This window comes from Primulina eburnea, chromosome 6 (genome assembly GCF_022965805.1).
Source record: "Primulina eburnea isolate SZY01 chromosome 6, ASM2296580v1, whole genome shotgun sequence".
Taxonomy (NCBI): domain Eukaryota; kingdom Viridiplantae; phylum Streptophyta; class Magnoliopsida; order Lamiales; family Gesneriaceae; genus Primulina; species Primulina eburnea.
The window spans coordinates 32,284,759-32,308,503 of NC_133106.1; the positions used below are offsets into that span (position 1 = coordinate 32,284,759).

Below are 23,745 nucleotides of genomic sequence, written 5' to 3' on the forward strand. Positions count from 1 at the left end.
ATTCCATCTTTATAAACCCTTGATCTTTCTCTAGATCTTCCAATGTGGGACTTGTATCCCAACAATTATCTAACTTGAAATACACGCATAACTTTTGTATTACATGAAGACGAGTAACTTTTGAATATATACGCTTCTGGTGTATGTATTCATGCACACTGCAAACATAATATTCAATGTGTTGCAATTCTAATGTCAGATAATGATATTCAATTAGTTGATTTCATCTTTTTTTTTTAATTGTGGATTTATTTAACTTAATAATTTTTTTTAATAAATATATAACTGGACACCATCAAATAAGATTTGAGTTACAGCTTTATAAATTTTGACCATAAGAAAGCCATATTAAAAAGTGTGGCCATATATATCATATGGCAAATAAATGTGCCTGACATTAATTTTGAGACTTATTTGGGTTGTGTTATAAATGCCGGCTAAACCTATCGATGGTAGAGGGGATATTGCAGCTTCTGAATCTCGATTAATTGAATCTCCTACTCCAAGTATTATTTTCCGGCGTTCCGTATATGAGCCTCTTCAAACCGGGCTTATTGCTATTGATTCGATGATCTCCATAGGACGTGGTCAGCGAGAATTAATTATTGAGGACAGACAGACCGGTAAAACAGTAGTGGCCACAGATACGATTGTACATAGTTGAAATGAATTTATTTTCTGGTCCTTCTGCTTCATTCTTTAACAGATTACGTAATTGAAATAATCATTAGTACAAAATATCACACACAACAGAGCAGGGGATTTCATTCCACCAGATGAGGTTAGGAGACTGTTGATCAGATTAATTTTGCATCGTGTTTGCAAGTTATCATTTTAAGTTCTTCACAACTTCTTTCGTATAATTTACAAAAATTTCGATGATTAAAATCTTGAAATAAACTCTTACAAACTCTTCCTTAATTTGTCGAAGTTACTTTGACCGATAGTTAATTGATTTTCAGAATACATTAGGCCATCTCCAACACAAAATCTATTTTAATGCAAATTTTACATTAAAATATTACGATTTCTGCACCAAATACAACATTCATCTCCAACTCATTTAATTCAAATCTTACAACAAAAAGAATATTCTCGAAATATTTTTTTTATTTTACATATATTAATTATTATATTTTATTTAATATATTTTTAATTATGAATAATGTTTATATTATATAATCAATATTATATTATTAATAAATTTAAATAATATTTATAGTTTTTAATATAACTATTTGTAATAAAAAAATAAAAAATAAAAAAAGCAAATTTATAATTTAAAAAAAAAAAAAAGCAAACCTCTGGGCAAAGCCCTCTGCGCCAAATTTGGCGCAGAGGAAGGCGCAGCATCCATTGGGAAGGTTCGATCCTGGGTGTGGGGGTAGTGCCCACACCCAGGATCAAGAGTTGAGATTCATATCATGGGAAAAAAAAAAAAATTGGGCTGAGATGGTGAAAAGTTCCAACACCCATTCCATGTTTTCCATAATACATTACCGGTATGCCATTCAAGAGATGAATTTCAAATCAAAGAAGCTCCAACTCACCGGTTCTTGTTTTTATTTGGTATTAATTGTTGTGGTGGCTCTTTTTCCGTCTTCCTCCGAGGGCTCTGTATCCGCAGTAGTAGTGAGTTGCTGACAACAAACATTGAGCTCAAAGCCATCATCCCCCCTGCCAGAACCAAACATTTTATAATAAAATATTCGACTTCAAATGTGAAACGGGAAAGCCAAGTATTCCTAGGCCTCTAAAGAAATATAGTAGACATCGGTGTCTGAGAATAACTGGTGCATCGTTGTAAATGGAGTATTTGCTTGGTAGGAAAGCTTAGAAACAAAGATATGCTTAGCTATGTAGTACCTGAAGATAGAAACAGAATAGAAAGCACTCACCGGAAAGAGAAGGCGTCATTGCAAAATCAAAATGGGGAAGTAGTATTCCCGATGCCATAGGAATCGCAATAACATTATATGCGACTGCCCAAGTCAGATTTTGATGCACTTTTGCCATTGTTCCTCTGGCAAGATCAACCGCTTCTACTACCTGCCACAGAAGCGGAAGCAAAACATTACTCAGTACTAAGTAAAACATACGACACCACAGTGAAAAGTACAATACGTGGCCGCTTTAAAATACAGGAACAACTACCTTATAACTGAAAATACAATTTTCAGTACTGCTGGCATATTTGATAACATCATAAACTTTTTCCTTTTCAATAAAATGCATACCTGTGAAAGTCTATTTCCCAGTAGTACAATAGACGCTGCATTTGACGCAGCATTTTCTTGACCATCAATTTGCAAAGCAATCCCAACATCAGCAAGTGCAAGAGAAGGGGCGTCATTAATACCATCGCCAACCTTTAAAAGTGTAAGTTCGTTTAGGAGTTCTAGTTTTTCAAATATATAGTAATTAATTCATTACTCACAAAGTAGACATGGTTAGCCAATAAAATACTTAAAGTTTATAATTACCACAGCAACACGATGGCCCGATGCTTGAAGGCTAGAAATAACAGCAGATTTTTGCCGTGGTGTTAAAGAACCGTTTACAAATTTATCTTCTATTCCAACTGTCTTTGCTACAGATGCAACTGCCTCTTCCCTGTCCCCTGACAAAATAACTGTACGAATTCCCTTCTTCTGAAGCCTTTCGAAAATTAAATGCAAAAAATTATGAGAATATAAAAGAGAAAATACAGTAGAAACATCTATTGGTAAATGTAAGCCAGGAGCAGGTTCAAATTGGAAAAATTATAAAAATATAAAAGAGAATACAGTAGAAAAATCTATTGGTAAATGTAAGCCTGAAGCAGGTTCATAATTTCCAATTTGAATACATCTTATAAGGCATGAGCAAAGGAATTCTGTAATTGCTAGAAATAATAATTAACAATATTAACATTGTTCTATAACATTTCCAAGGCTTCGGATGTTCCTATAGGCGTGCCATATCAGTTAATAAAATGAATTTACCTAGATATAGTTGATGTAGCATCATGACGCACGTTGTCAGATATTCCTATAGCACCAATTACACCTTCTCCCTCCCTACCGACATAAACAATTGTTCTTGAATGATTAGACAATGATAAATTCACCGATGTTTGCTGTGTCACAGACTGCTCGAGTCTCTCTAGGTCTGAGAGGCTTGTTCTTTGTTGAAAACGGTCGTGCACCCAACTTAATTTGCCAACTGCCACTAAAAGCCCATTCACTTCAGCCATGGTTCCAGAGCCCGGTTCAGCTAGTTGACCAGTAGTGCTAGGAACATTCAAATTTAATGATTTGGCTTTAGCTACAATAGCGTTTGCAAGTGGATGAGAGGCTGTTTTTTCCACTGCAGCAGCAATCTGAAGTATTTCTGATTCATCTTGACCCAGACATGCAACAGCTGCCACAGCAGGTTTTCCTTCAGTGAGAGTTCCTGTCTGAAAATTTACAAAAGAAAATGTGATTGCATATTTATTTTGTTCCTATCTTATCCTTTTTATGTGGATGAATATGGATGGAACGTTGTGTTACACTTGAAAAGTTGAGTTTAAAGCAGAAGATTAAGCAGGGTATTTGCACACGTACTTTATCCAAAGTAATGTAATCTATGCCTGCCAAGCGTTCCAACACATCTCCTCCTCTGATAAGAAGCCCTTGTTTTGCTCCTGATGCCAATAAAAAAGTGGGGGAAAATAAAGCTTCTAGAATGCAAGACCTACAATATCACAGCAGGAGTTTCCAACAACCGCAATATCAATAATTGAAAAACACATGAAAGTACATGATGTATTGTCTGATGGTGCCTAAGGTTGACGTACTATAGAAACTTGCACAGTTTTCCGAGTATATATTGCACTTGCTAAACATATAAAATTTCTTGAAGTTGATTAACATAGTCATCCATCAAGTGATGGGCTTACCGAATCTTTCATACTGAACTTCACGGAGATGTGCATTTTTTTCAAATGAAAGATTTTTTTTTTACTAAACTTTACACTGTGTTGATTACAAATCCCATCTTAATTGTGATTAACGTATACACCAGTAGCAAACATTGAGCCTAAGGACCGAAGATAAATTCTTCAAATTGGTAGAATCTGACTAGATTATGGGAACTAATAGGATGAACGATCATTCTCGTAGATCCAACCAAATTGCCAATACTAAATAACCTACATTATCAGCAACTATAATCAATTTACTACAAGAGGAAGAGTTCCCAAAGTTGAAATACATCTAAAACTGTACCAAGGGAGGTTCCAACTAGAATTGCTGTTGGTGTTGCGAGGCCTAAAGCACATGGACACGAAACAACCTGGAAAAGAAAATAAAATTAGTCAAGTAAAGGTTGACTAATAGGAACACAAGATCTCCTGACATGCAACTCTAGTTTACAAATGAAAAAATTTATGTGTTAACAGGAATATCACAGAGGATGAATTAATTTCATATTAAAATTAAAAAAATCCAATTAAATTTAAATAAATCCACATAATCACACACCAAAACATCTACAGCCAGTTTCATGCTCAAAAGCAGAGAGTTTCCATCTGGCCCAGCTATATCATTAAGCAACACATCTGGAAATACATGTGTTCCAATGTAGTACCTGAAAGGAAAAAAGAAGCAGTTGTCAAGCACATGATGGATATAAACACACCACCAGTAATATCATGTCAAAATACCACTCATCTTTCTATAAAATAAAAGAAACAAAAAGTCAAGTGAATTATGTACTGGCAAGTGATCAATGATTCTCAGCTAGAAGAGGGCTGCGGAAGATGAATTCAAGAACTAACTTTAACATCAGAAATGCATGATCTTTGTAAAATAAAAGATTCTTTACTGTAGTTTAATTCATAATTAAGTTAAATCTCCTCTTCCATATGTAGCATCAACTAGAGTCACTTTTATGCATTCATAATCTTGTGAAATACAAGTGTAGATTCATAGAGCTACCAAAAAGCAAATGTGGCTGCAGATAATGTCATGACACTGTAGACAAATGGGCCAGCAATTGAATCTGCAAGCCTTTGGATGGGTGCTTCGCGTCCTTGAGCTTCCTCTACCTTGAAGAAAATTGCAGAAAAGTCTCAAGACAAGGTTGATAAATATTTTTTTTTTAAAGGACACAGATTTCACTAAAAACAAAAGACACACACAAAAGCATTCACATGCAGAGAGAGAGAGATGGGGGGAGAGAGAGGACCATGTTAACAATCTTGGAGATTGTTGAATTTGATCCTGTGGAAGAGGCCTCTATCCTTAAAGGACCATCCTGAAAAAGTTAGTGGAAAGAAATCAAACAATAAAATTAACAACGGACAGACATTTTATAAAACATGCATTAAAAAATCCATCTTCATCAATGCCAGGGTCTTCATGACGATACAGCTGACAGAGCTGTTCTATGAATGAGCCACACATCCCACATAATTCTGCTCCAAATTTATGTTAACTATGTAAATATATCATTTTTAAAGACTTAATGAAGCACAAAATCCATACACAAAAAGAGTTAAATAAAGAGACTGCAGAATGAATCGAACTACAAATTTAACTTAGAACAGTGTGAGCTAATAGACCTTTACAGTATTCATTCAGTAGTAGTATGCGTCTACCGTAGAAAATTCCAAATATGAAGCAGAGATAGCTAACAAATTCTAAAAAGCCACGTGAAATAATAAGAAAAATAGAAAGAACATAAATTGCTAAAAACATTTTCATAACATATCATACCCAATTAATTGTCCCTGATGAAACAGAAAGGCCTTTCTCCTTGAATACAGGAAGAGATTCACCCGTAAGCATTGACTCATCCACTACACTTCGACCTGCAAGCACTTTTCCCTGCAAGGCAGAATAATGTTCATTCATCCATTAATTAGGCATTTTTTTCATTCCTTCAACCAAAATGATAGTAGATCAAGGCATAAAAACAAAACAATAAATGATAAACTCAAGTATCTCCTTCAATAAGTTATCTTTCAGAGAATGACCCTACACCACTAATTTGACATCTGTTATTTTAATGAATTTTTTCTTCTGTTTTAGTATTTTATTTTTATATTTTCTGGGTTTGATTGGGAGAGCTGCATCAAAAATATTATCAGCAGAAATTAATCTGCTCTTGCTGAACATAATAAAAATCATCACCCTATGTTATCACCACTGCATTTCATTTTCATTTTTTTCTTTTAATACAATGTGGGTGGGGGGATTTTTTATCTAACCAACAATCCAGACAAGTAGGACTCTAACCCAAAACCTCTTGGTTCTTGGGGCCTCGCCCTTGCCACTAGACGAAGGGATCCTTGGCATGCACTTCATTTTCTAATACATAAATAATGGTGTGGATACAAACAGTCTTATCCAAGCATTATAGAGTCACAGCATCAATGGGAAAAAATTTCCTTGACATGGCTCAAAAATGCTGAAAGGTTCAATAGAAATTTGCTCACGTCTACAGGAATTGTTTCTCCAGGTAAGACCAAGATTGAATCTCCAACTCGAATATCATCGGTGGGAACTTCGATGCACATTGCGTCAGAAGAGAGAACACTGTCAGCAGAAATATCACTTCCAAAGGGAGTAATTACGAGCCTTGATTTAGTTGATATAAGTGACTGCAGCATGAACAATTAGCAGTTACCAAGATATTGTCCAGATAACCAAAAGAGTACGCGACAAGTAGCAAGTATAACCACATGTTCCACCTCAAGTTATATACACATTTTTGTAATAGTTGTTCGGATAGAAATCATGAAACCTATGAATTTAGTTTCTCATTGAGACTCACAACCACAAAAACAGTGTTCATAAAGTGAATATTCATCCAACCAAGAAGTGGCATGAACGGATTATGTAGAAATTTTGTCTTCCAAATTTTCAAATGATAATAAATGAATTTAGAAAAGAATATGGTGTAACATCCAAACTTATTGAAACAGACTTTCTACTGGCATGCGATGTGTCAGACATATTATGCATCCAAGTCAGTGATATTACTCCACATGTTGGGGATGAAAAATGGTTTCCACAAAACCCGAAAAAAGATAGAGCATATGAAACAAACCAGAAGCTCATTCATGTCACTGGATGCTTTGATCCTTGCTCTTTCTTCTAGTGAACGGCCCAATAAGATAAAACCAAGAAGCATGACCTGCATGCTAAAAATTACTTTCAGTGCACTTGCTAAAAAAAAAAACACTAGGTCGCGAGCAGATATGAACGTGTTAAAAATGACTAAGAATCTTGAAAATACACAAGTTACACATTCAGACAACCTTTCCACACATGTCTACAGAAGCAGCAAAAGCAGATGTTCCAACTTATATCTCATTATTTATCAAGCGAAGAATCAAAAGCAAAAACAGAATCAAGATGGTGTGTATGACGAGAAATAAGGATAAGCTGGGAAAACATATTAAGTTATGGCAAACCATACAGGTTCATCGAAAAACGCTGCATTCCATTGAAGTTCAGGGTTCAGGAGCGACACCTATAAAGTGGAAAACATATCAGTGATTTAAAGCTATAAGCCTGTAAACAAATGACTACTCATTTGATGCACATTACAAAAAGTAAATAAAAATTAATGAGTTCAAATCATTTTGAAACTTGGTAAGATGAATAATCCAGAATCAAGCATGCCCTTACCGCACTCATGGCAAATGCAGCAATTGATCCAAAGCCAACAAGAGAGTTCATATTGGGTGAACCCTTTTTGAATGCCCTTAATCCATCCAAAAGTAAGTCTGGACCATGATTTAATGAGTTGTGTCAATGGTGATAATTAAATATAAAGAAAAACCCAGCTAGTAACAGAGACTCACCTCGTCCAGGTCCCAAGAGAGATCCCAAAGCCAAACCACCTTTCACATATGAATTGTGTAGAGCATCAAAGATTGATCCTATAGAAGAAAATAACTCCGTTAATTTACCAGCAGTTGTGGATTTGCAAATACTTACTTGGGAACATGATTAAACAGACTCTCATAAGTACATCGCCTTAGTAATACAATAGGCAGACTAAATATTTGAACACCGACGGTTAATCTTATATAAGTTAATTCAGGTTTTTTTTATTATTTACGTTAATTTAGGTTTTTTTACTAGAAGTTAATTTAGGTTTTAATTCAATTAACCCGTGTAAAAAGTTTATGATATAATTGTTTGAAAGTAAAACATTGGCGTGTAATAAGAATAAAACTATAAAATTTAGTATTTGTAGCCCAAAAAAATGATCCAATAAAAAATATCTAAAAAGTCGATCCAATAATAAAACCCTGCTAAAATAAAAAACATTTTTAGATTACCACAACACCTACATTTTCCAGCCGTCTCAAGCAGGTGTCCTTTTGCCCTTCTTCATTCTCCTCCATTTTCTTTCTTTTTCTACTATTTTGCATGTGATTTATGAATTTGATTTTTTCTTCCTTTCCATTATTTGTCAAAGAAATATATTTGAACTTACAGCAAGTTATATTTTGTAAGGAAAAAATATTCCATTATACTTAAAGTTTTAGTTGTTCGTGCTTAGTGCTTACCATGAGTTTAATGGGGATTTGTTAGACAACATATCACGTACTTAACAGAAGCAAGTACTTGTAACAACACCTCATGAAATTAATTATGTAATCCAGTCCATTGGAATGATGTTCCAATCACTTGTAACAAAACCTCTTTATCCATTCAACCTATATAATTACTTGTAACGAAGCCTCGTGTACAATTTAACGATAAAATGCAATCAATTAAAATGATGTTCCAAACACTCTTTTAAATTTTTAGGGACGTCGGTTTGGAATTTCTTCATAATGATGATAACCACATGTCAATTAATCCAAGAGTGTAGGTATATTAATACTCATGTGCCACCATTGAAACTCTCTCAAACCATAGATAATTTTCACACTTTAAACCAATAGCTAATTTTAAATTGCTTTCAAAATATGGAGGCCAATTCAAAAACTTTTATCAATTTTAACTAAAGAGTCTTGCCGCCACTGATTCTTACAACGATAAATGAACTGAAACCATTTTATTAACCATTTCCAGAACTGAAAAATTCCTAAACATAAAATATGGAAGTCTACCGTACATTAGCATTACAGATACTAGATAGAACAATTATCGAAAAAAATGAGAAAAAATGTTGAACTTAATTCCTAAAGGGCAATTTAATCACATATTGATGCGGAAAGGTATCACCTTTAAGTTTGAGCCACACATCCATGGAACACAAACGATACTTGATTAAAGGCGGCAAATTCTAACAGAATTCTTGGACAGTAGTATTTGTGGTACGAAGACACAGAAAATAAGTAGTAAATTGCGCAACAACAGTCGTGAAAAGCTGAAAAGAAATTCTAAAATCTCACCATGGGCTATATGGATGCCGACGGAGTGCAAGATGTGCGATGCGTGAGAACCACAACAGAGCGCAACCAAAGTCCAAGCAAACGCCACCCGATTCCTACTCTTAACGAGCAACTCTTCCTTTTTATCCACAGAATCCCTCCACTTCCGCACCTTGGCCTCCACCCCCATCCCCGATAATCTTCGGCGCGCCTCAAATCCACTCTCCGACACTCTTTTGGCCAATTCCTCCGCCACGCTGGAGAATTCATGTTCAAAATCTTCCTTCAGCTTGATCGCGGCCGTCTCGGTCAGCATGTTCACCACGACCGAGTCAACACGCTCGTCGGCGGAAATGATTGACTTGACGCGAGTCGCACAAGCGCCACACATCATTCCAGATACATCCAGCAGGACCGTTGATTGTGTTTCTTCTCGAGCCGAATTCTCTTGCAGCCGGAGCTCACTAGGCGCTTCAAATTCCACAGCTTTAGATGAAATGCGGCTGCATTTACGGATTCCAGGCAGATGTTGAGGTGTTTGGAAGCTCCGCCACTTTTGGAGGCGAGGCGAAAACTCATGGCGGCGGTAGGCTGGGGAGAGAGATAAACGGAGAAGAGTCGCTGCGGACATGGCTGTTCAGACAGGGGAAGTCTAAAACGCAGCCGGAGATCTTTTAATAATTGATAATGAAGCACGTGGGATGTGTGGTGGTAGATAAGGTTAAAGATGGAATTTCACATTTCTTCTTTATCATTATTATTATTTATTATTTATTGCAATTTCTTGTTTATTGTATGAAACACCAAGTCGTACATGTTGATCACGTGATAGATGGATAAGGGAAAACTTATCCGGTCCGGTCCAATTCATCGGACTAAGCTGACTCGACCATGGCCGAACCGGAAATCGACTTGTCTCAAGAAAAATAGGTTAATGAGATGATATCTTTAATTTACGACTGGATTGAATGACTTGATTTGATGAGTTTTAAATACATCGTAATTATCATTTAAATTTTGAAACTCACTCAATATAAATTCCAAAAATAGTCAAAGAGATTTGAAATTTATGATTTGAAGTCACTCAATTTAACCAGACTCTTTAAATTGCATTTGGATTGAGAATATTTGAATCTAAGAATTTCAAAACTCTAATAATTAATGGCAAAAACTTATATGAGTAGGTTTGATCTGTCTTACATATTATGATTCGTAGGACAGTCTCACATGAGACTCACTCATAATTAATTTGACAACGTGTTTTAAATCATCAATTAATTAATTTTCGGATCATCGCATGGATTTAAAATCAATCTCACCTTGTATTCATTTAAATACTTTCTCAAATCAAAGAAAAATCTTACACTCTTAGAATATTGTCTTCAAGGTAGCATGAACCTTTTTTTTGAGAAGTTGTCAAAAAAAGTTGAGTAGATATCTTGTGAGACAGTCTCATATATTTTTATTCGTGAGAACAATGTTCTTGTTTACAAGAAGAGTGGGTCTCATGTGAGACCGTCTCACGGATCTTAATCTGTGAGACGGGTCAACCCTACCCATATTCACAATATAAAGTAATACTCTTAACATAAAAAGTAATACTTTTTCATGGATGACCCAAATAAGAGATCAGTCTCACAAGTTTTTGCCTTACAATAAAAGCACTATTTTTAATATAAAAAATATTTTTTTTAGTGGGTCACTGCAATAAAATATATATCTTTGAAAATTGTTGTGCATAAAATTAGTTCCTGAATCAAATCAAACTCAAATCCCACATGTCATCAACAAATTTATAACCATGCAAATTCTTTCAATCGACCATCTAGAAGTGCAGGCTTGATGCACAACAACAACTCGATATGATTCATGTATTTTATGATGTTCTTGTCATCATATCGACGTAGCTAAAAAATATGCATGCAATTTCAATTAAAAATATATTATTAGAAGTAACCTGATTCATTGAGATAATTTTTTTAATAAGAATGAATGACTATCAAAATCAAATATTTAAAGTGGTCAAATCTATGCATTCAATAAATAGTATGTAACAAATTTTATATGATTTATTGAATCCGGAAACTTTGATGAACTAGCATGATGCACGTGCGTTGCACGTAATATCAATTATATTATAAAAATTAAAAAAATTGATTTAAAAAAAAAACAATTTGAATCATTTTGTTATTTATTTGGGCTTAATTTCTTATCATATTAGACGATTTATAAGAACTTATATAACTTATTTTCCAAATTGTTTTCTAAATTAAAATTCAAGTACTTGATTTTATGTTATATAACAAAGTGTATAGAACATAATAGATAGAACTAAATGAAGTGAAACAAATTCTTTTAAAAAATTATATATTCAAACACCACGTATGAAGCATAATAACCTAAAAATCCACCAAATTATGGATTTTATCAATGTATAAATCATAATCTACATAAGCGAAGCATACTAAAGACAAATAATTATCAATTTAAAATAAATGTGACTAACTCATAAAAACAATGTTAAAACAAATGAAATAGTAATATTGATAGTAAAATATAACTCATGATATTTAATTTAACCTCTTAATAATTTTTTTTACTTTTTTTTTTTACAATTCTATATCATGGATAATAAATTCTATATATCGATATTTCGTAGACTACCATTGATGACTATGTAGACTACCATTGATGACTATTAATTTCTTGTTAAATAAGTTTTAAAATAATAAATAAATCAACAAATATAAAGAAATGCACATTCAAATAAGATTATATTATAAATATCAAATAAACTCATATAATAATTATTAATATAAATTTAAAACTATTGGTATGATTTTCACCATTAAAATTTGAAATATAACAAAAGAAATAAACTTTCATAAAAAAAATGTTATTTTTGTATCTATTGAATTAATTAGTTTGATTTCAAAATAATTAAATATCATATGTAAAAATTCTGATACTTTAACAAATGCTAATCAATGATCATTATAATTATATTTATTATAAAGATTATATCATATATTGTTTTTACATAGAAAATAACTTAGAATCTTTTTATTGCTTATTAAATTTCTTTTCATGAATTACATATTTAATGTTTTGACTGATGATTGATTTTATCAGTAATACATGTACTTTTTTAGTTATACAGTTTAATAAAAGAATTAATATGCCTATAACATATATATTTGTTGTAGATAATTTTTTTTTCATATTTTTTGAAATCGTACTATCTTTTAAAATCGGAATTAAACTCTTTACTTTCAATTATTTGTTAAAAAAACCCATAAAATATGTTAGTTATTCTACTATTGCACATATGTTATAAATTTTTCATATATCTTTTTGTGATACTATAATTCATTACTTAATTAAAAATTACACTAAAAATATAATTACAAAATTACAATATCATTAGGAATAAATGTAGAGAGAAAATTAAAACGATAAAATATTTAAATATAGTATAAAGATGAGTTATTTGATAAAATTAACATCAGAGTTACATTCTATTCTATTTTTATAAAATATTATATTTGTTCATGCATTTAGAAATTAATTCACAAAATAAATTTAAAATTTTGATTAAATATAATTTTCCGGTGTGAGTGTTTAATGGTAAAAAAGTTTACAATAAAATCATGAGGAAAAAATTGTAGAGGGAAAATTATCACAAAATAAATTTAAAATTTTGATTAAATATAATTTTCCGGTGTGAGTATTTAATGGTAAAAAAGTTTACAATAAAATCATGAGGAAAAAATTGTAGAGGGAAAATTAAAAAGATAAAATATTTAAATGTAGTATAAAGATGAATTATTTGATAAAATTATATAGGAGTTACTTTTTATTCTTGAAGTGTGTGTAGAAGATTAATTTTGTCGTGCACAATTGGAAATATAGATTTTGATTAATATTATTTAAATTCACAATTAAATTTAGGTTTATAAAATATTATATTTGTTCATGCATTTAGAAATTAATTCACAAAATAAATTTAAAATTTTGATTAAATATAATTTTCCGGTGTGAGTATTTAATGGTAAAAAATTTTATAATGATGAAATTATAAGGTTCTAAATGTCAATTGATTATTAGTAATGATGAGACATTTATGTCCTATTATTTTTATCTTTACATTACAATAATAATAAGTTTTATTTTGTTCAAGTTTGCACGAAGGGTATTCTTGTCAATACACAATCGGAAAACAATGTCAAGAATCCACACTTTTATAGGTATATAGATTTGTTTCAATATTTTCGAAACGAAAGTGACATAAACTCAGAAAGTGGACTCTTTTCGAAACAAATTTTATATGATTTATTGAATCCGGAAACTTTGATGAATTTGTTTCAATATTTTCGAAACGAAAGTGACAGAAAGTGGACTCTTTACCTCCACTGGGCTTAAATTTTTTATTAGGCCTGAACCTAATTAAGGACTGATATTATTTGGGCTGGGCTAGATTTGAGAAATGCACAACTGCAAGCCCACTATCAAGTTTAATATCTTATATATTTTAACTTTTTGTGTGTTTGTTAACCTAAATTTTACTTATACTTCTACTTAATTTAATCCAAATCTGGAAGCTTGGTATACTTATTTTTTAAAAGTGATTTTGGTCAATAAATAAAAAATTTATGGATATTTTACTTCGAATATTTTTTTTGTTTAATCTAATATTATTCTTTACATGTGTTTAAATTTTACAATATACAATTATCCCAATCTCCAACAAGGATTTTTTTAATATTTTATAAAAAATATAATATTAGAATAATTTATTTATTAAACATACAGTCTAAAAAAATTCAATATTTGACTTTTATTTTCAAATACTTTCTCACTCATTCACAAACAATAAATTTAATAACTTCGATTTATTTGATTAGTAGTATGATTTGCATGTTATCGAGTAAGTGGAAGAATTTATCTAATAAACACTGACACTAAATTCATCGTAAAATAATAATAATAATAATAATATCTTATCTACGAAAATTAAACATAATGTTTGATAACTCACACGTGGTCTTACAAGTCCTGGGACATGAAGGCGGAGGAAAGTACAGCAAACCGAAATCTTTTGGGACCATTCTTCACATTATTGGACCTGTGATCTCCACGTTGCTTATTACTGTCGGGCCGTTTGGATATTTATACTTATTATTTTATCACAGTTTGACTCCTTGATGAACAAGAAAAGTTGAAATGACTTATTTAAAATCCAGCAATCAGGTCGTGGAAGAAAACAAAAGGGATCAAGGAAAGTAAAGAATGGAGGGAGGCTTCATTGTAGGATATTTTAGAGTAATTTCCAGTGCTGTGTTGATCCTAATTCTGTGCATCATCGGTATTGTTTACTATATCTGGTGGAAGCCCAAGAAGCTGGAGAAGTATTTGAGGCGCGCAGGAATTGAAGGCAGCTCCTACAAGCTTATGTATGGAGACATGGTGGAAATTAAGAAGCTCGCAGCAGAAGCATGGTCCAAACCCATGCCCTTGAACCATTCTATCGCGCCACGGGTCAATCCTTTCTGGTATCAAATGGTGCAGAAGTATGGTAAGTTCAAAGGGACATGGGGAAATTCGATGCTGCATATGTGCTCAGTGTAGATGCAATCTGGCAGTTGGATATGCAATGAGGGCAACCACTGGAGCATCGAAATTTATGGTGAATGATTGTGTGGGAGATATAGAAGTATAAAATTTAGTGATAGTTTAATTTTTTTGGTGAATGAAACAGGTAAGATTTCATTGAGCTGGCACGAGAGGAGTCCACAGCTGCTTGTAGCGGATCCAGGGCTGGTGAAATCCATATTCACTGAAAGAGATGGTCACTTTCGAAAGCCTCCGTTGAACCCTTTGGTCGATCTTTTGACGCTGGGACTTTCCACATTGGAGGGAGATCGATGGGCTAAGAGAAGAAAACTAATCACCCCCGCATTCCATCTCGAAAAAATACAGGTAATGAATGTTTGTTTCTTGAGTTATGTGTAAGTTTGAAGTTGAGTGTAAGATTTTGTTTCACTGTCCTGACAGGGGATGGTGCCGGCATTTTTGACAAGCTGCTGTAACTTGGTCGAACGATGGATCAAAGTATCGGTTGATTCGGAGGGGAAATTCGAACTCGACATCGCGCCAGAAATGCAGAATCTTTCATCGGATGTCATTGCTCGAGCAGCTTTTGGGAGCAGTTTTGAGGAAGCGAAGACCATATTTGAACTACAAAAGGAACAAGCTGCACTGGTTCTTGAAGCGTTTCTATCACTGTACTTCCCAGGTTTAAGGTATAATCTGATTATCTCTCTGTCAACTAGCTAGAGGACGACCTTAAAATGTGCGAGAAATTCAAGTGAAATCTACTGTCTTAACAGAAATTTCCGTTGATTCTTCAGTCTGAAGCTCTAGCTTGGAGCAAGAAATGAGGAAAAAAATAACTCGAGAATACTAGAATATGACCCTGTTATCAATTGATGCAGATTCCTGCCTACGAAGAAGAATCGGAGAAGATACGAGATTGACAGAAAGATCAAAACAACGTTGAAGGAAATGATACTTAGCAAAGAAACAAAAGCGAAAAACGGAAATCCGGATGATGATTTGTTGAGTTTGCTGATACAATATCAAAAGCAAAGCGATAACGAAATCACAATTGATGATATAATGGAAGAATGCAAGCTGTTCTACTTTGCAGGCCAAGAGACTACAGCTACCTGGCTTACTTGGACTATGATTGTATTGTGCATGCATCCAAACTGGCAAGAAAAAGCTAGAGAAGAAGTAATTCAAGTCTTTGGAAATAGAACACCTGATGTCAAAGCTTTAAATCAACTCAAAATCGTGAGTATAAAATATGGTATTTTATATTTATCAGATATGGATTCATGTTTATCCAATAAGAATAAAATTTATATCAAATATATATCGAACAAATTAAGAAGAAACAGATAACTCTACGACAGAACAATTGAAGAATATATAAGCTTTTGCAAAAGGGTTGGAGTTTGATTTGGCAAATGCCTGATTTGTGTAATATGGAAAACTCTGTTTTCCAGGTTTCAATGATTCTGCAAGAAGTCCTAAGATTGTATACGCCTGTGCCCACCCAGTCTCGATATACACTTAAAAAAACACGACTAGGAGATATGGAAATCCCAGCTGGTGTGAAACTCATCTTGCCACTTATGCTGCTTCATCATGACCCCGAGTACTGGGGTGAAGATGTCCACGAATTCAAACCGGAGAGATTTTCAGGAGGAGTTTCGAAGGCAGCAAAAGATGAGCAGGTTGCATTTTTCCCATTTGGGTGGGGGCCAAGATTCTGTTTAGGCCAAAACTTCGCGATGGTGGAGGCGAAGCTCGCTTTGAGTATGATTTTGCAGAATTTTTTGTTTGAGTTATCGCCTTCATACACTCATGCTCCACACACCGTTATAACCCTTCAACCTCAGTATGGAGCTCCTCTTATTTTGCATCGGATATAATGTCATGTTTTCATCAAGAAAATACATGAAAAGTGGTTGTCCGTGTGTTGTTCTATAATGTGGTGTTTCCAGTTTCTGTCACATGTTTTCATGCTGTGATTTTCAGAAGATGAATATAAAGTATTCTAATCCAACATTTGTCAGTCTATTTTAGTGAAATCATTCACAAAAAGCTCTCTAAAACATTATACATGCACACAAACAATCCCAAGCATCACTCATTTGTTGATGATCGTCTGACTCGAGTCAAGCACAATCTAATAATAGAATAGTTGGTTATAATAATCTTGGGGTTTTTTTTTAATTATAGATAAGTAGGTTATAATGATCTTAAATATCGTGTACTTTGACTGTGGAGTGTTTTTAGACACCCCAAAAGTTTTTTTTATTTTTTAACAGTAGTGTGGCATCATATTCTCTCTAAATCATCTGGAATACTACACAAGTGAGATTCGAAGCAAGACTCTTGGAGATTTACTAGGGTTCGTAAACGAATTGAGTTGGTTCAGCTCCTGCAGTTGGAGGTAGGCAGGGATGACAATTGGAATAGAGAGGGCCCCGGAAGTCTCATCGCGTCAGATAAAGATGTTCAATTCCGAAAAATCTTGTATAGGTCAGATAGAAATCGAGCAGTTGACATTCACTAGGTTTCTCGCAGGAGGTAAGACGATGGCCAGAAGTTGTAGCTGCTGCTTGGATACGGGATCACAGACGGTATCTCCCCATAGCTAGAGCGCTTACGAAAAGGAAGGACATTCAGATCGATAAATATTTGATTTATCGAATCCGATCATGCTCGAACTTTTTTCGAGTTAAAATTATTTTATTCGATATTTCGCGAGTCGCTCGCGAAACTTAATATTTTATTAATATATTATTATTATTATTATTATTATTATTTTATATATATATATATATATATATATATATATATATATATATATATATATATATATATTTCGAGCTCTTCGGATGTGTCGGGCTTTCGAATCTTCATTATCGAATCTTACAATTCGAATAATAATTTGTATAGCTTGCGAATAAGTTCAAAGATTTCGAATCAAACTCGAGCCAATAAATTAAAAATTTTGAGCTTCTAATCGAACTCGAATACACATAATTCGAGTCTTAAATTTTACTAATATTCAGATCAATACGAACATCTCTAGTCTCACCACAAAGCCAAATTATCCTTGCTGACTTAAAAAAGTGTTAAATTTTAACCCTTCTTAATATAAAATCTTGATTGTCCAATTGTCTTATATCTTGATTCATGGAAAATATATATTTAATTTAACAAAAATAAATTAAATTAATTTAGAATTTAATTATTTAGTTACTAAATCAAGTTAGTACACAATATTTAATATATACTTGAAACCAACATTATAAATTCAAAACATATTTAATAAACATATAGATGTTCAAAAAATATTATGATTCTACCTAATATAGTATTACTATCCCTTTGAATATATGATTGTACTACTGAAAAATAATATTTTTAATTTAATAATTAAAATATATTGTGGTATAAATTGATGTAAAATATTTAAAATTTTGAACTATGTCAATATTTGTACAATTCATTCAACTTATGGCATTTTTGCAATTTTACAAAACTTTAATGATTATCAATTTTAAGATAATATGATTATATGAAGACTATTTATTATATATATTTCTTAGTTTGAGGATTATTTTTATCTGAACAAAATTGATTTATCTTATTATGTATTTATTATAGGACATTAGGTTATAATATTTGTTGTTTTAATAATTAGATTATAATAATCTTAACATACAAAAATAAGTGTATTATTAACGTGGGATTCTTATTTTTACTTCTTTTTTTCATTTTATGCTGTTATTTAACAAAATTACATTTATATGTGATTTTCTTAATGTATAAAACCTTGCTCGACATTCAAATTGTCTATATTATCTTGTTTTATTGAAAATATATTATTAATTAAACTAAATTGATTTGATTTTTAATAATTTTATTTTATTGGTAACTGAATCAAGTGATTACACAATTACAAATTCACAAAATATTTAATAAACTAGAAAAATTATTAAAAAATTATGATTCTAACTAGCGAATATAATAGGACACTGGGACTATACCTTTGAATATACCATGCTATTATTAAGAAATAATATTTTTTCTTTAATAATTAAAATATCTAGTGATATAAATTGATGTAAAATGTTTTAAAATTTTGAACTATGTCAATATTTGTACAATTCATTTAAATCATGATATTTTTTTGGTGTAAAAAAAATTAAAGATTTTCAATATTAACATTTAAAATAATATGGTAATATTGAAGACTATTTATCATGCAAAAGTTTTTCTCATTATTAAATTTATCTAAACAAAATTGATTACTTCTTTTTGTATTTATTATATGTGATATGAAAGTTAATTTATATCTGGTAACTTTTTTTTCACAAAGACTCCTTTAATATAGTCTAACATTTTAATTTTATGAGACGTATTATCGATCGACATATAAACTGTGAGTATGAATCATATAAACTCATTTAATATATAGATATTTGTGAGGTTATCCGACACAAAACTTTCTTTGTTTTTTTTCAAAATATGAGAGTAAATAGAAAATGTGTAAATTTAAAATAATAAATTGTATGTGAAACCTTAATTTATTATAAATAAATAATTTGTATATGAGTTGATTTTAAAATCCAAAAAAAATTATTATTATTATTATTATTATTATTATTATTATATAAATACATACACCTTGGCTTAGCGGCGGTTGTGCGATAAAAATCGATTCTTTCTTTTGTTTTGACCAAATCTGAATTCTTCAGTGCTTTTAGCTCTGAACCCACCGATCGATCAGTATTCCATACGCTCACATACACGAGTCTTCGTCAATGAATTTGGATGCCATTCTTACATACATATATGCAGCCGCTCTTTTCTTGATCATCATCGGCGGAGCTGTTTTCTTCACTCGCGCATTACGTAAATGCCCTCCCGAAGGCCCTATTAATGATGCTGAACCCCTTTCATTAATTCTGTTCAAATCCTTCTCAGCACCACCCTTTCTCTTTCGTGACCCTCCACATTTTACGTTCTTTTATTTAGCATTTTTTTGTCGGAATTGGAGGGTTTTTTGTTATTTAGTTGATGTTGCTTTTGTATGTAAGACTGGAATTCGGAACACTTCTCGTTCTTGTAGACTCCGGGGTTTCACTTTTCTGTTTTTCAACTGATTTGAGGGGAGAGCCCTGAAGAGTTTTTGGGTTTGATTGATTTTTTAATGTGTTATTCATACTTCATAGGGTGGAGAGCCCCGCCCTGCCATTCTTTTTAGTTCATCAAGAATTGATTTCTGTCGAATTCTTTTTTTTTTTAAAGGATTAATTTCTATCTTTTCTTTGAAACAAAACCCCTTATTTTTCGTGGGTTTTAGTTTATGTTTGGAACATCTTGTTTTTAGTAAGGATTGAAGTTAATCCGGAAGTTGGTTGGAATGAAGAGGGTGAATGAGAATGATGAGGGGATGACTAAAAACTCGGGGGTTTTCAAGAAAGGTAGATTCATGAATGGGATTGAGGAATATGATGGCGTTTCCGAAGGGACTCAAGGTGAAGAAGAGAGAGTTTTTGCTGAGAATGGAGCGATAGTCTCGGCGGAAATGGATGGAAGACGGGGCTCTATGGACAATGAAGTTTCTGGAAATTTCGGAAATTCAAGTCTTGGTGGCCCGAATCGAGCCGGCAAATCTGACTTTGATTTGATGTTTGGGCATAGTGAACAGCGGGAAGATATTGATCTCAACGTTCCAGTTTTTCAAGGATTTACTCAGGAAGGACCCGTGATTGATCAGAGGAGAACAGAAATTATTAACCTTGTATCGGATGATAGTGATGATGAGGTGGTGATTGTGGGATCTGTTAGTGGTACTGGAGCGAAGGGTAAACAAAAGGAAATACCAATGTCTTCTGGTGGCATGGAAAGTTTGAACCATGGATTAGAGATAAATCTTGTGGATAATTTTGTTGATGAAAATGGTCCAGTAACTGGTGATGAGAGGAATTATGCTGGTGAAGAAGAGGGGATGGCTAATATGGACATTTCGTGGTTATCACTCAACAGTTTCTATCCGAATGATGTTGAAGTTATAGCCAGACAACCAGAAGCATTGCCTGCAATACCGGATCAGTTTGAGCTAGAGTTGAGATATGAAGAGGAAGCATCAAGACGTAGAGCAGAAGCGACCCAAGCAATACTGAGACGAACTGCCAAACGATTTGCTCGTCCGAACTATCTTGGTGAGAGTAGTGGAAACAGAATGTCTGATCAGGGAAAGAATTCTCCTGGCCCTTTTGCAGAAGTGCTTAAATTGGTTAGAGAAATGACTTCTAAGGGAGAATCTCAGGATGTAATCGAGTGGAAGCCATCAGTCGAAAATCTGGATCATAGGATTAGTGCTCGACTTGTTCCTTCTCTGTTGGACTTATCGGTGAAAGCTCTTGCAGAAAATGCTGAGGGACTAGTATCGCTTGAACTGGTACCTGATATGCTTCGTAGAAGATTAACAGACTTGTTGTGTGATACTTGTAGAATGAGTGTCCATGTTTTGAATCTTCTTGTGAAAGGATATCCAACTGAGATAAGGATAAAGAATTGTTCATGGTTAACTGATAAACAATTTCATCAGGCATTTAACAATTGTCAGACAAAAAATTTGATGGTAACTTGTCTTGCTCTTTCTTTTAGTTTGTGCTTTATTTATACCGTTCTAAGGTTTTCTTTTGAAGTGTACGAGCATAGTTGCATCTTTCTTATATTATATTTATGAAAGGCCTTGTATTTTCAATTTGGATTATCTTAATATTCCCCTTCTCACAAATTGGAGAATCAAATTAATTATTTTGCAATATTGATGTAGGTGCTTCAACTTGACCTCTGTGGACAAATCATGCTTGATCTAGCATTTAGGGATATGTTATCTCGATCCTCAAATAAGTTTTCTAGTTTAGCTATTATATCCCTTAGAGGTGCTTGCCGTTTATCAGACAGTGGACTTAAAGAACTTGTTTTAGCTGCACCGAATCTGCTATCTATTAATTTGGGACAGTGCCCCATTCTCACCTGTGATGGCATCAATAATATAGCGGATCTGTTGGGACCGAATTTGAGAGAACTCTATATAGATGATTGTCCGAAAATAGACGCGATGCTGATTCTTCCTGCTTTCAGAAAGTTCAAATGTTTGGAAGTGTTGTCTGTTGGAGAAATTCAAGGTGTAACAGATGAGTTTGTCAGTGAATTGATTAATTCTTGTGGACATAGTATTAAGGAATTTGATTTTGCTAATTGCCAGTAAGTTAATTTTACTTTATTTTCCAGACATCAGAATGTTTAATAGCAATTTCAAAATTAGTTTATGTTCTGACTATTATACTGCAGGGAATTGACTGATTGCTCTCTCAAAACTATTGGGAGCAAATGTGTTGATCTACGTTCTTTGAATGTATCGTACCTGCATAACTTGACAGACTTGGGAATGGAACACCTCGCCAACAGTTGTAAATCAATGCAAAAGCTCAAACTTTGCCGCAATGGGTTCAGGTTTTTGCTGATTTTCTGTTTTTTGCCCACTACAAACAAGTCTGGTTCGGTTTTACATGGCATTGGATTCTTGTGTGATTTTTAGTGATACAATACAATCAGCATTTGATTTAATGAAATGATGTACTTAAACATAGCGATCTCATATTTGAAACTGATCTCGACTTTATCATTTTACCATGTACTTAGTCAACTTGTTTTAGAATTGTTATATATATTAGTTAAAGCTACAGATAAATTTCTGGTTGGAAGTATCAGACTATCAGCTGTGCCTCGCTCCCTGAATATAATTAACTTTTTGAGGAATCAAACTATATTTCTTAGACTTTACTTGCTCTCTGAATGATTCTTGGTGGTGAACAAATATTTTCCTAGTCTTTCCCGACCAGTAATCAAATCTTTTTTATTTTTAATTTTAGCGATGAAGCTATAGCATCTTTTCTGGAAAGCTGTGGAGGATCTTTAACAGAACTGTCGTTAAATAACGTGAGAAAGGTACAAAATACCTCTCTGATTCCTACGTTAATTACACTAAGTGGTATTGGGCTTTATATATGTGACTTGGCCATGGCACAAGCAACTCGCCAAGAACACTTGTCGACACCCCATTACCTCATTTTTTCCTACTTTTTTTCTTTTCAGCCTCTTTTTTTTTTCTTTATATGTTTATACATATCGAATCCTGATTTCCCGTGTATTATAGGTTGGACCAAACACAGCCTTTTCCCTCGCCAAGTGTTCAAGAAAGTTGTTGAGTTTGGATTTATCATGGTGCCGTGGAATCACAGATGAAAGTGTTGGATTGATCGTAGATAGCTGCTCATCATTGAAGCTGCTTAAGGTGTTTGGTTGTAAGCAGGTAACACTCAACAGTATTGTTTTTCCTTGTAGCAAAGGTTCCAAATAGCAACTTGTGGAAACCACTCGTTTAATTATGTGTTTGCAGATCACTAGTGTATTTTTGCATGGACACTCCAATCCACTGGTGCAGATACTTGGATTAGACCTGACTCCAATACTCAACAATCTGGATTTGCTTGAGCCCGAGGAAATGTTGTTGCGCTACTCATCCCCCCCAATTTGAGAGACTTTTAGTTCTAGATCATGTCTTTGTTGGCAAAATAATCTTTATTTTCATCAAGTGCTAAGACAAAAACGTAGTTTGACACAATTTTGTCAGTCTCCTGAGTTTGATTTTAGAGATATATAATTCAAGCACAGTTCCTTGCATTTGGATTTTGAAGTTGTGTTGAATGATGAATTTGGAT

At 33.1% G+C, this 23,745-nt stretch overlaps 3 protein-coding genes and 1 long non-coding RNA gene across 4 annotated transcripts; 3 read left to right on the forward strand and 1 right to left on the reverse strand.

Moving 5' to 3' along the window:
- Positions 1-1,305: 1,305 nt before the first annotated feature.
- LOC140834345 (copper-transporting ATPase PAA2, chloroplastic) lies at positions 1,306-10,019 on the reverse strand. Its single transcript, XM_073199163.1, has 17 exons — positions 9,386-10,019; positions 7,838-7,915; positions 7,662-7,759; positions 7,450-7,503; positions 7,078-7,164; positions 6,464-6,628; positions 5,742-5,852; positions 5,212-5,280; positions 4,962-5,071; positions 4,506-4,611; positions 4,251-4,317; positions 3,588-3,667; positions 2,985-3,439; positions 2,484-2,658; positions 2,238-2,369; positions 1,899-2,049; positions 1,306-1,677 (listed from the first exon to the last, which is right to left on the reverse strand). The coding sequence occupies exons 1-17, from the start codon at positions 9,993-9,995 to the stop codon at positions 1,547-1,549; spliced, it is 2,679 nt and encodes an 892-aa protein (XP_073055264.1). The 5' UTR covers positions 9,996-10,019; the 3' UTR covers positions 1,306-1,546.
- LOC140834346 (uncharacterized) lies at positions 3,650-4,318 on the forward strand. The gene is made up of 2 exons (XR_012118709.1): positions 3,650-3,779; positions 3,826-4,318. It is a non-coding gene; the product is annotated as an uncharacterized lncRNA (long non-coding RNA).
- A 4,558-nt stretch (positions 10,020-14,577) lies between the features above and the next one.
- On the forward strand, positions 14,578-16,997 carry LOC140834347 (cytochrome P450 CYP72A616-like). The gene is made up of 5 exons (XM_073199164.1): positions 14,578-14,939; positions 15,123-15,343; positions 15,419-15,666; positions 15,859-16,219; positions 16,435-16,997. The coding sequence occupies exons 1-5, from the start codon at positions 14,654-14,656 to the stop codon at positions 16,861-16,863; spliced, it is 1,545 nt and encodes a 514-aa protein (XP_073055265.1). The 5' UTR covers positions 14,578-14,653; the 3' UTR covers positions 16,864-16,997.
- A 2,643-nt stretch (positions 16,998-19,640) lies between these two features.
- LOC140834348 (uncharacterized) lies at positions 19,641-23,692 on the forward strand. The gene is made up of 6 exons (XM_073199165.1): positions 19,641-21,596; positions 21,795-22,228; positions 22,316-22,477; positions 22,897-22,972; positions 23,181-23,336; positions 23,424-23,692. The coding sequence occupies exons 1-6, from the start codon at positions 20,373-20,375 to the stop codon at positions 23,559-23,561; spliced, it is 2,190 nt and encodes a 729-aa protein (XP_073055266.1). The 5' UTR covers positions 19,641-20,372; the 3' UTR covers positions 23,562-23,692.
- The last annotated feature ends 53 nt before the right edge of the window (positions 23,693-23,745 follow it).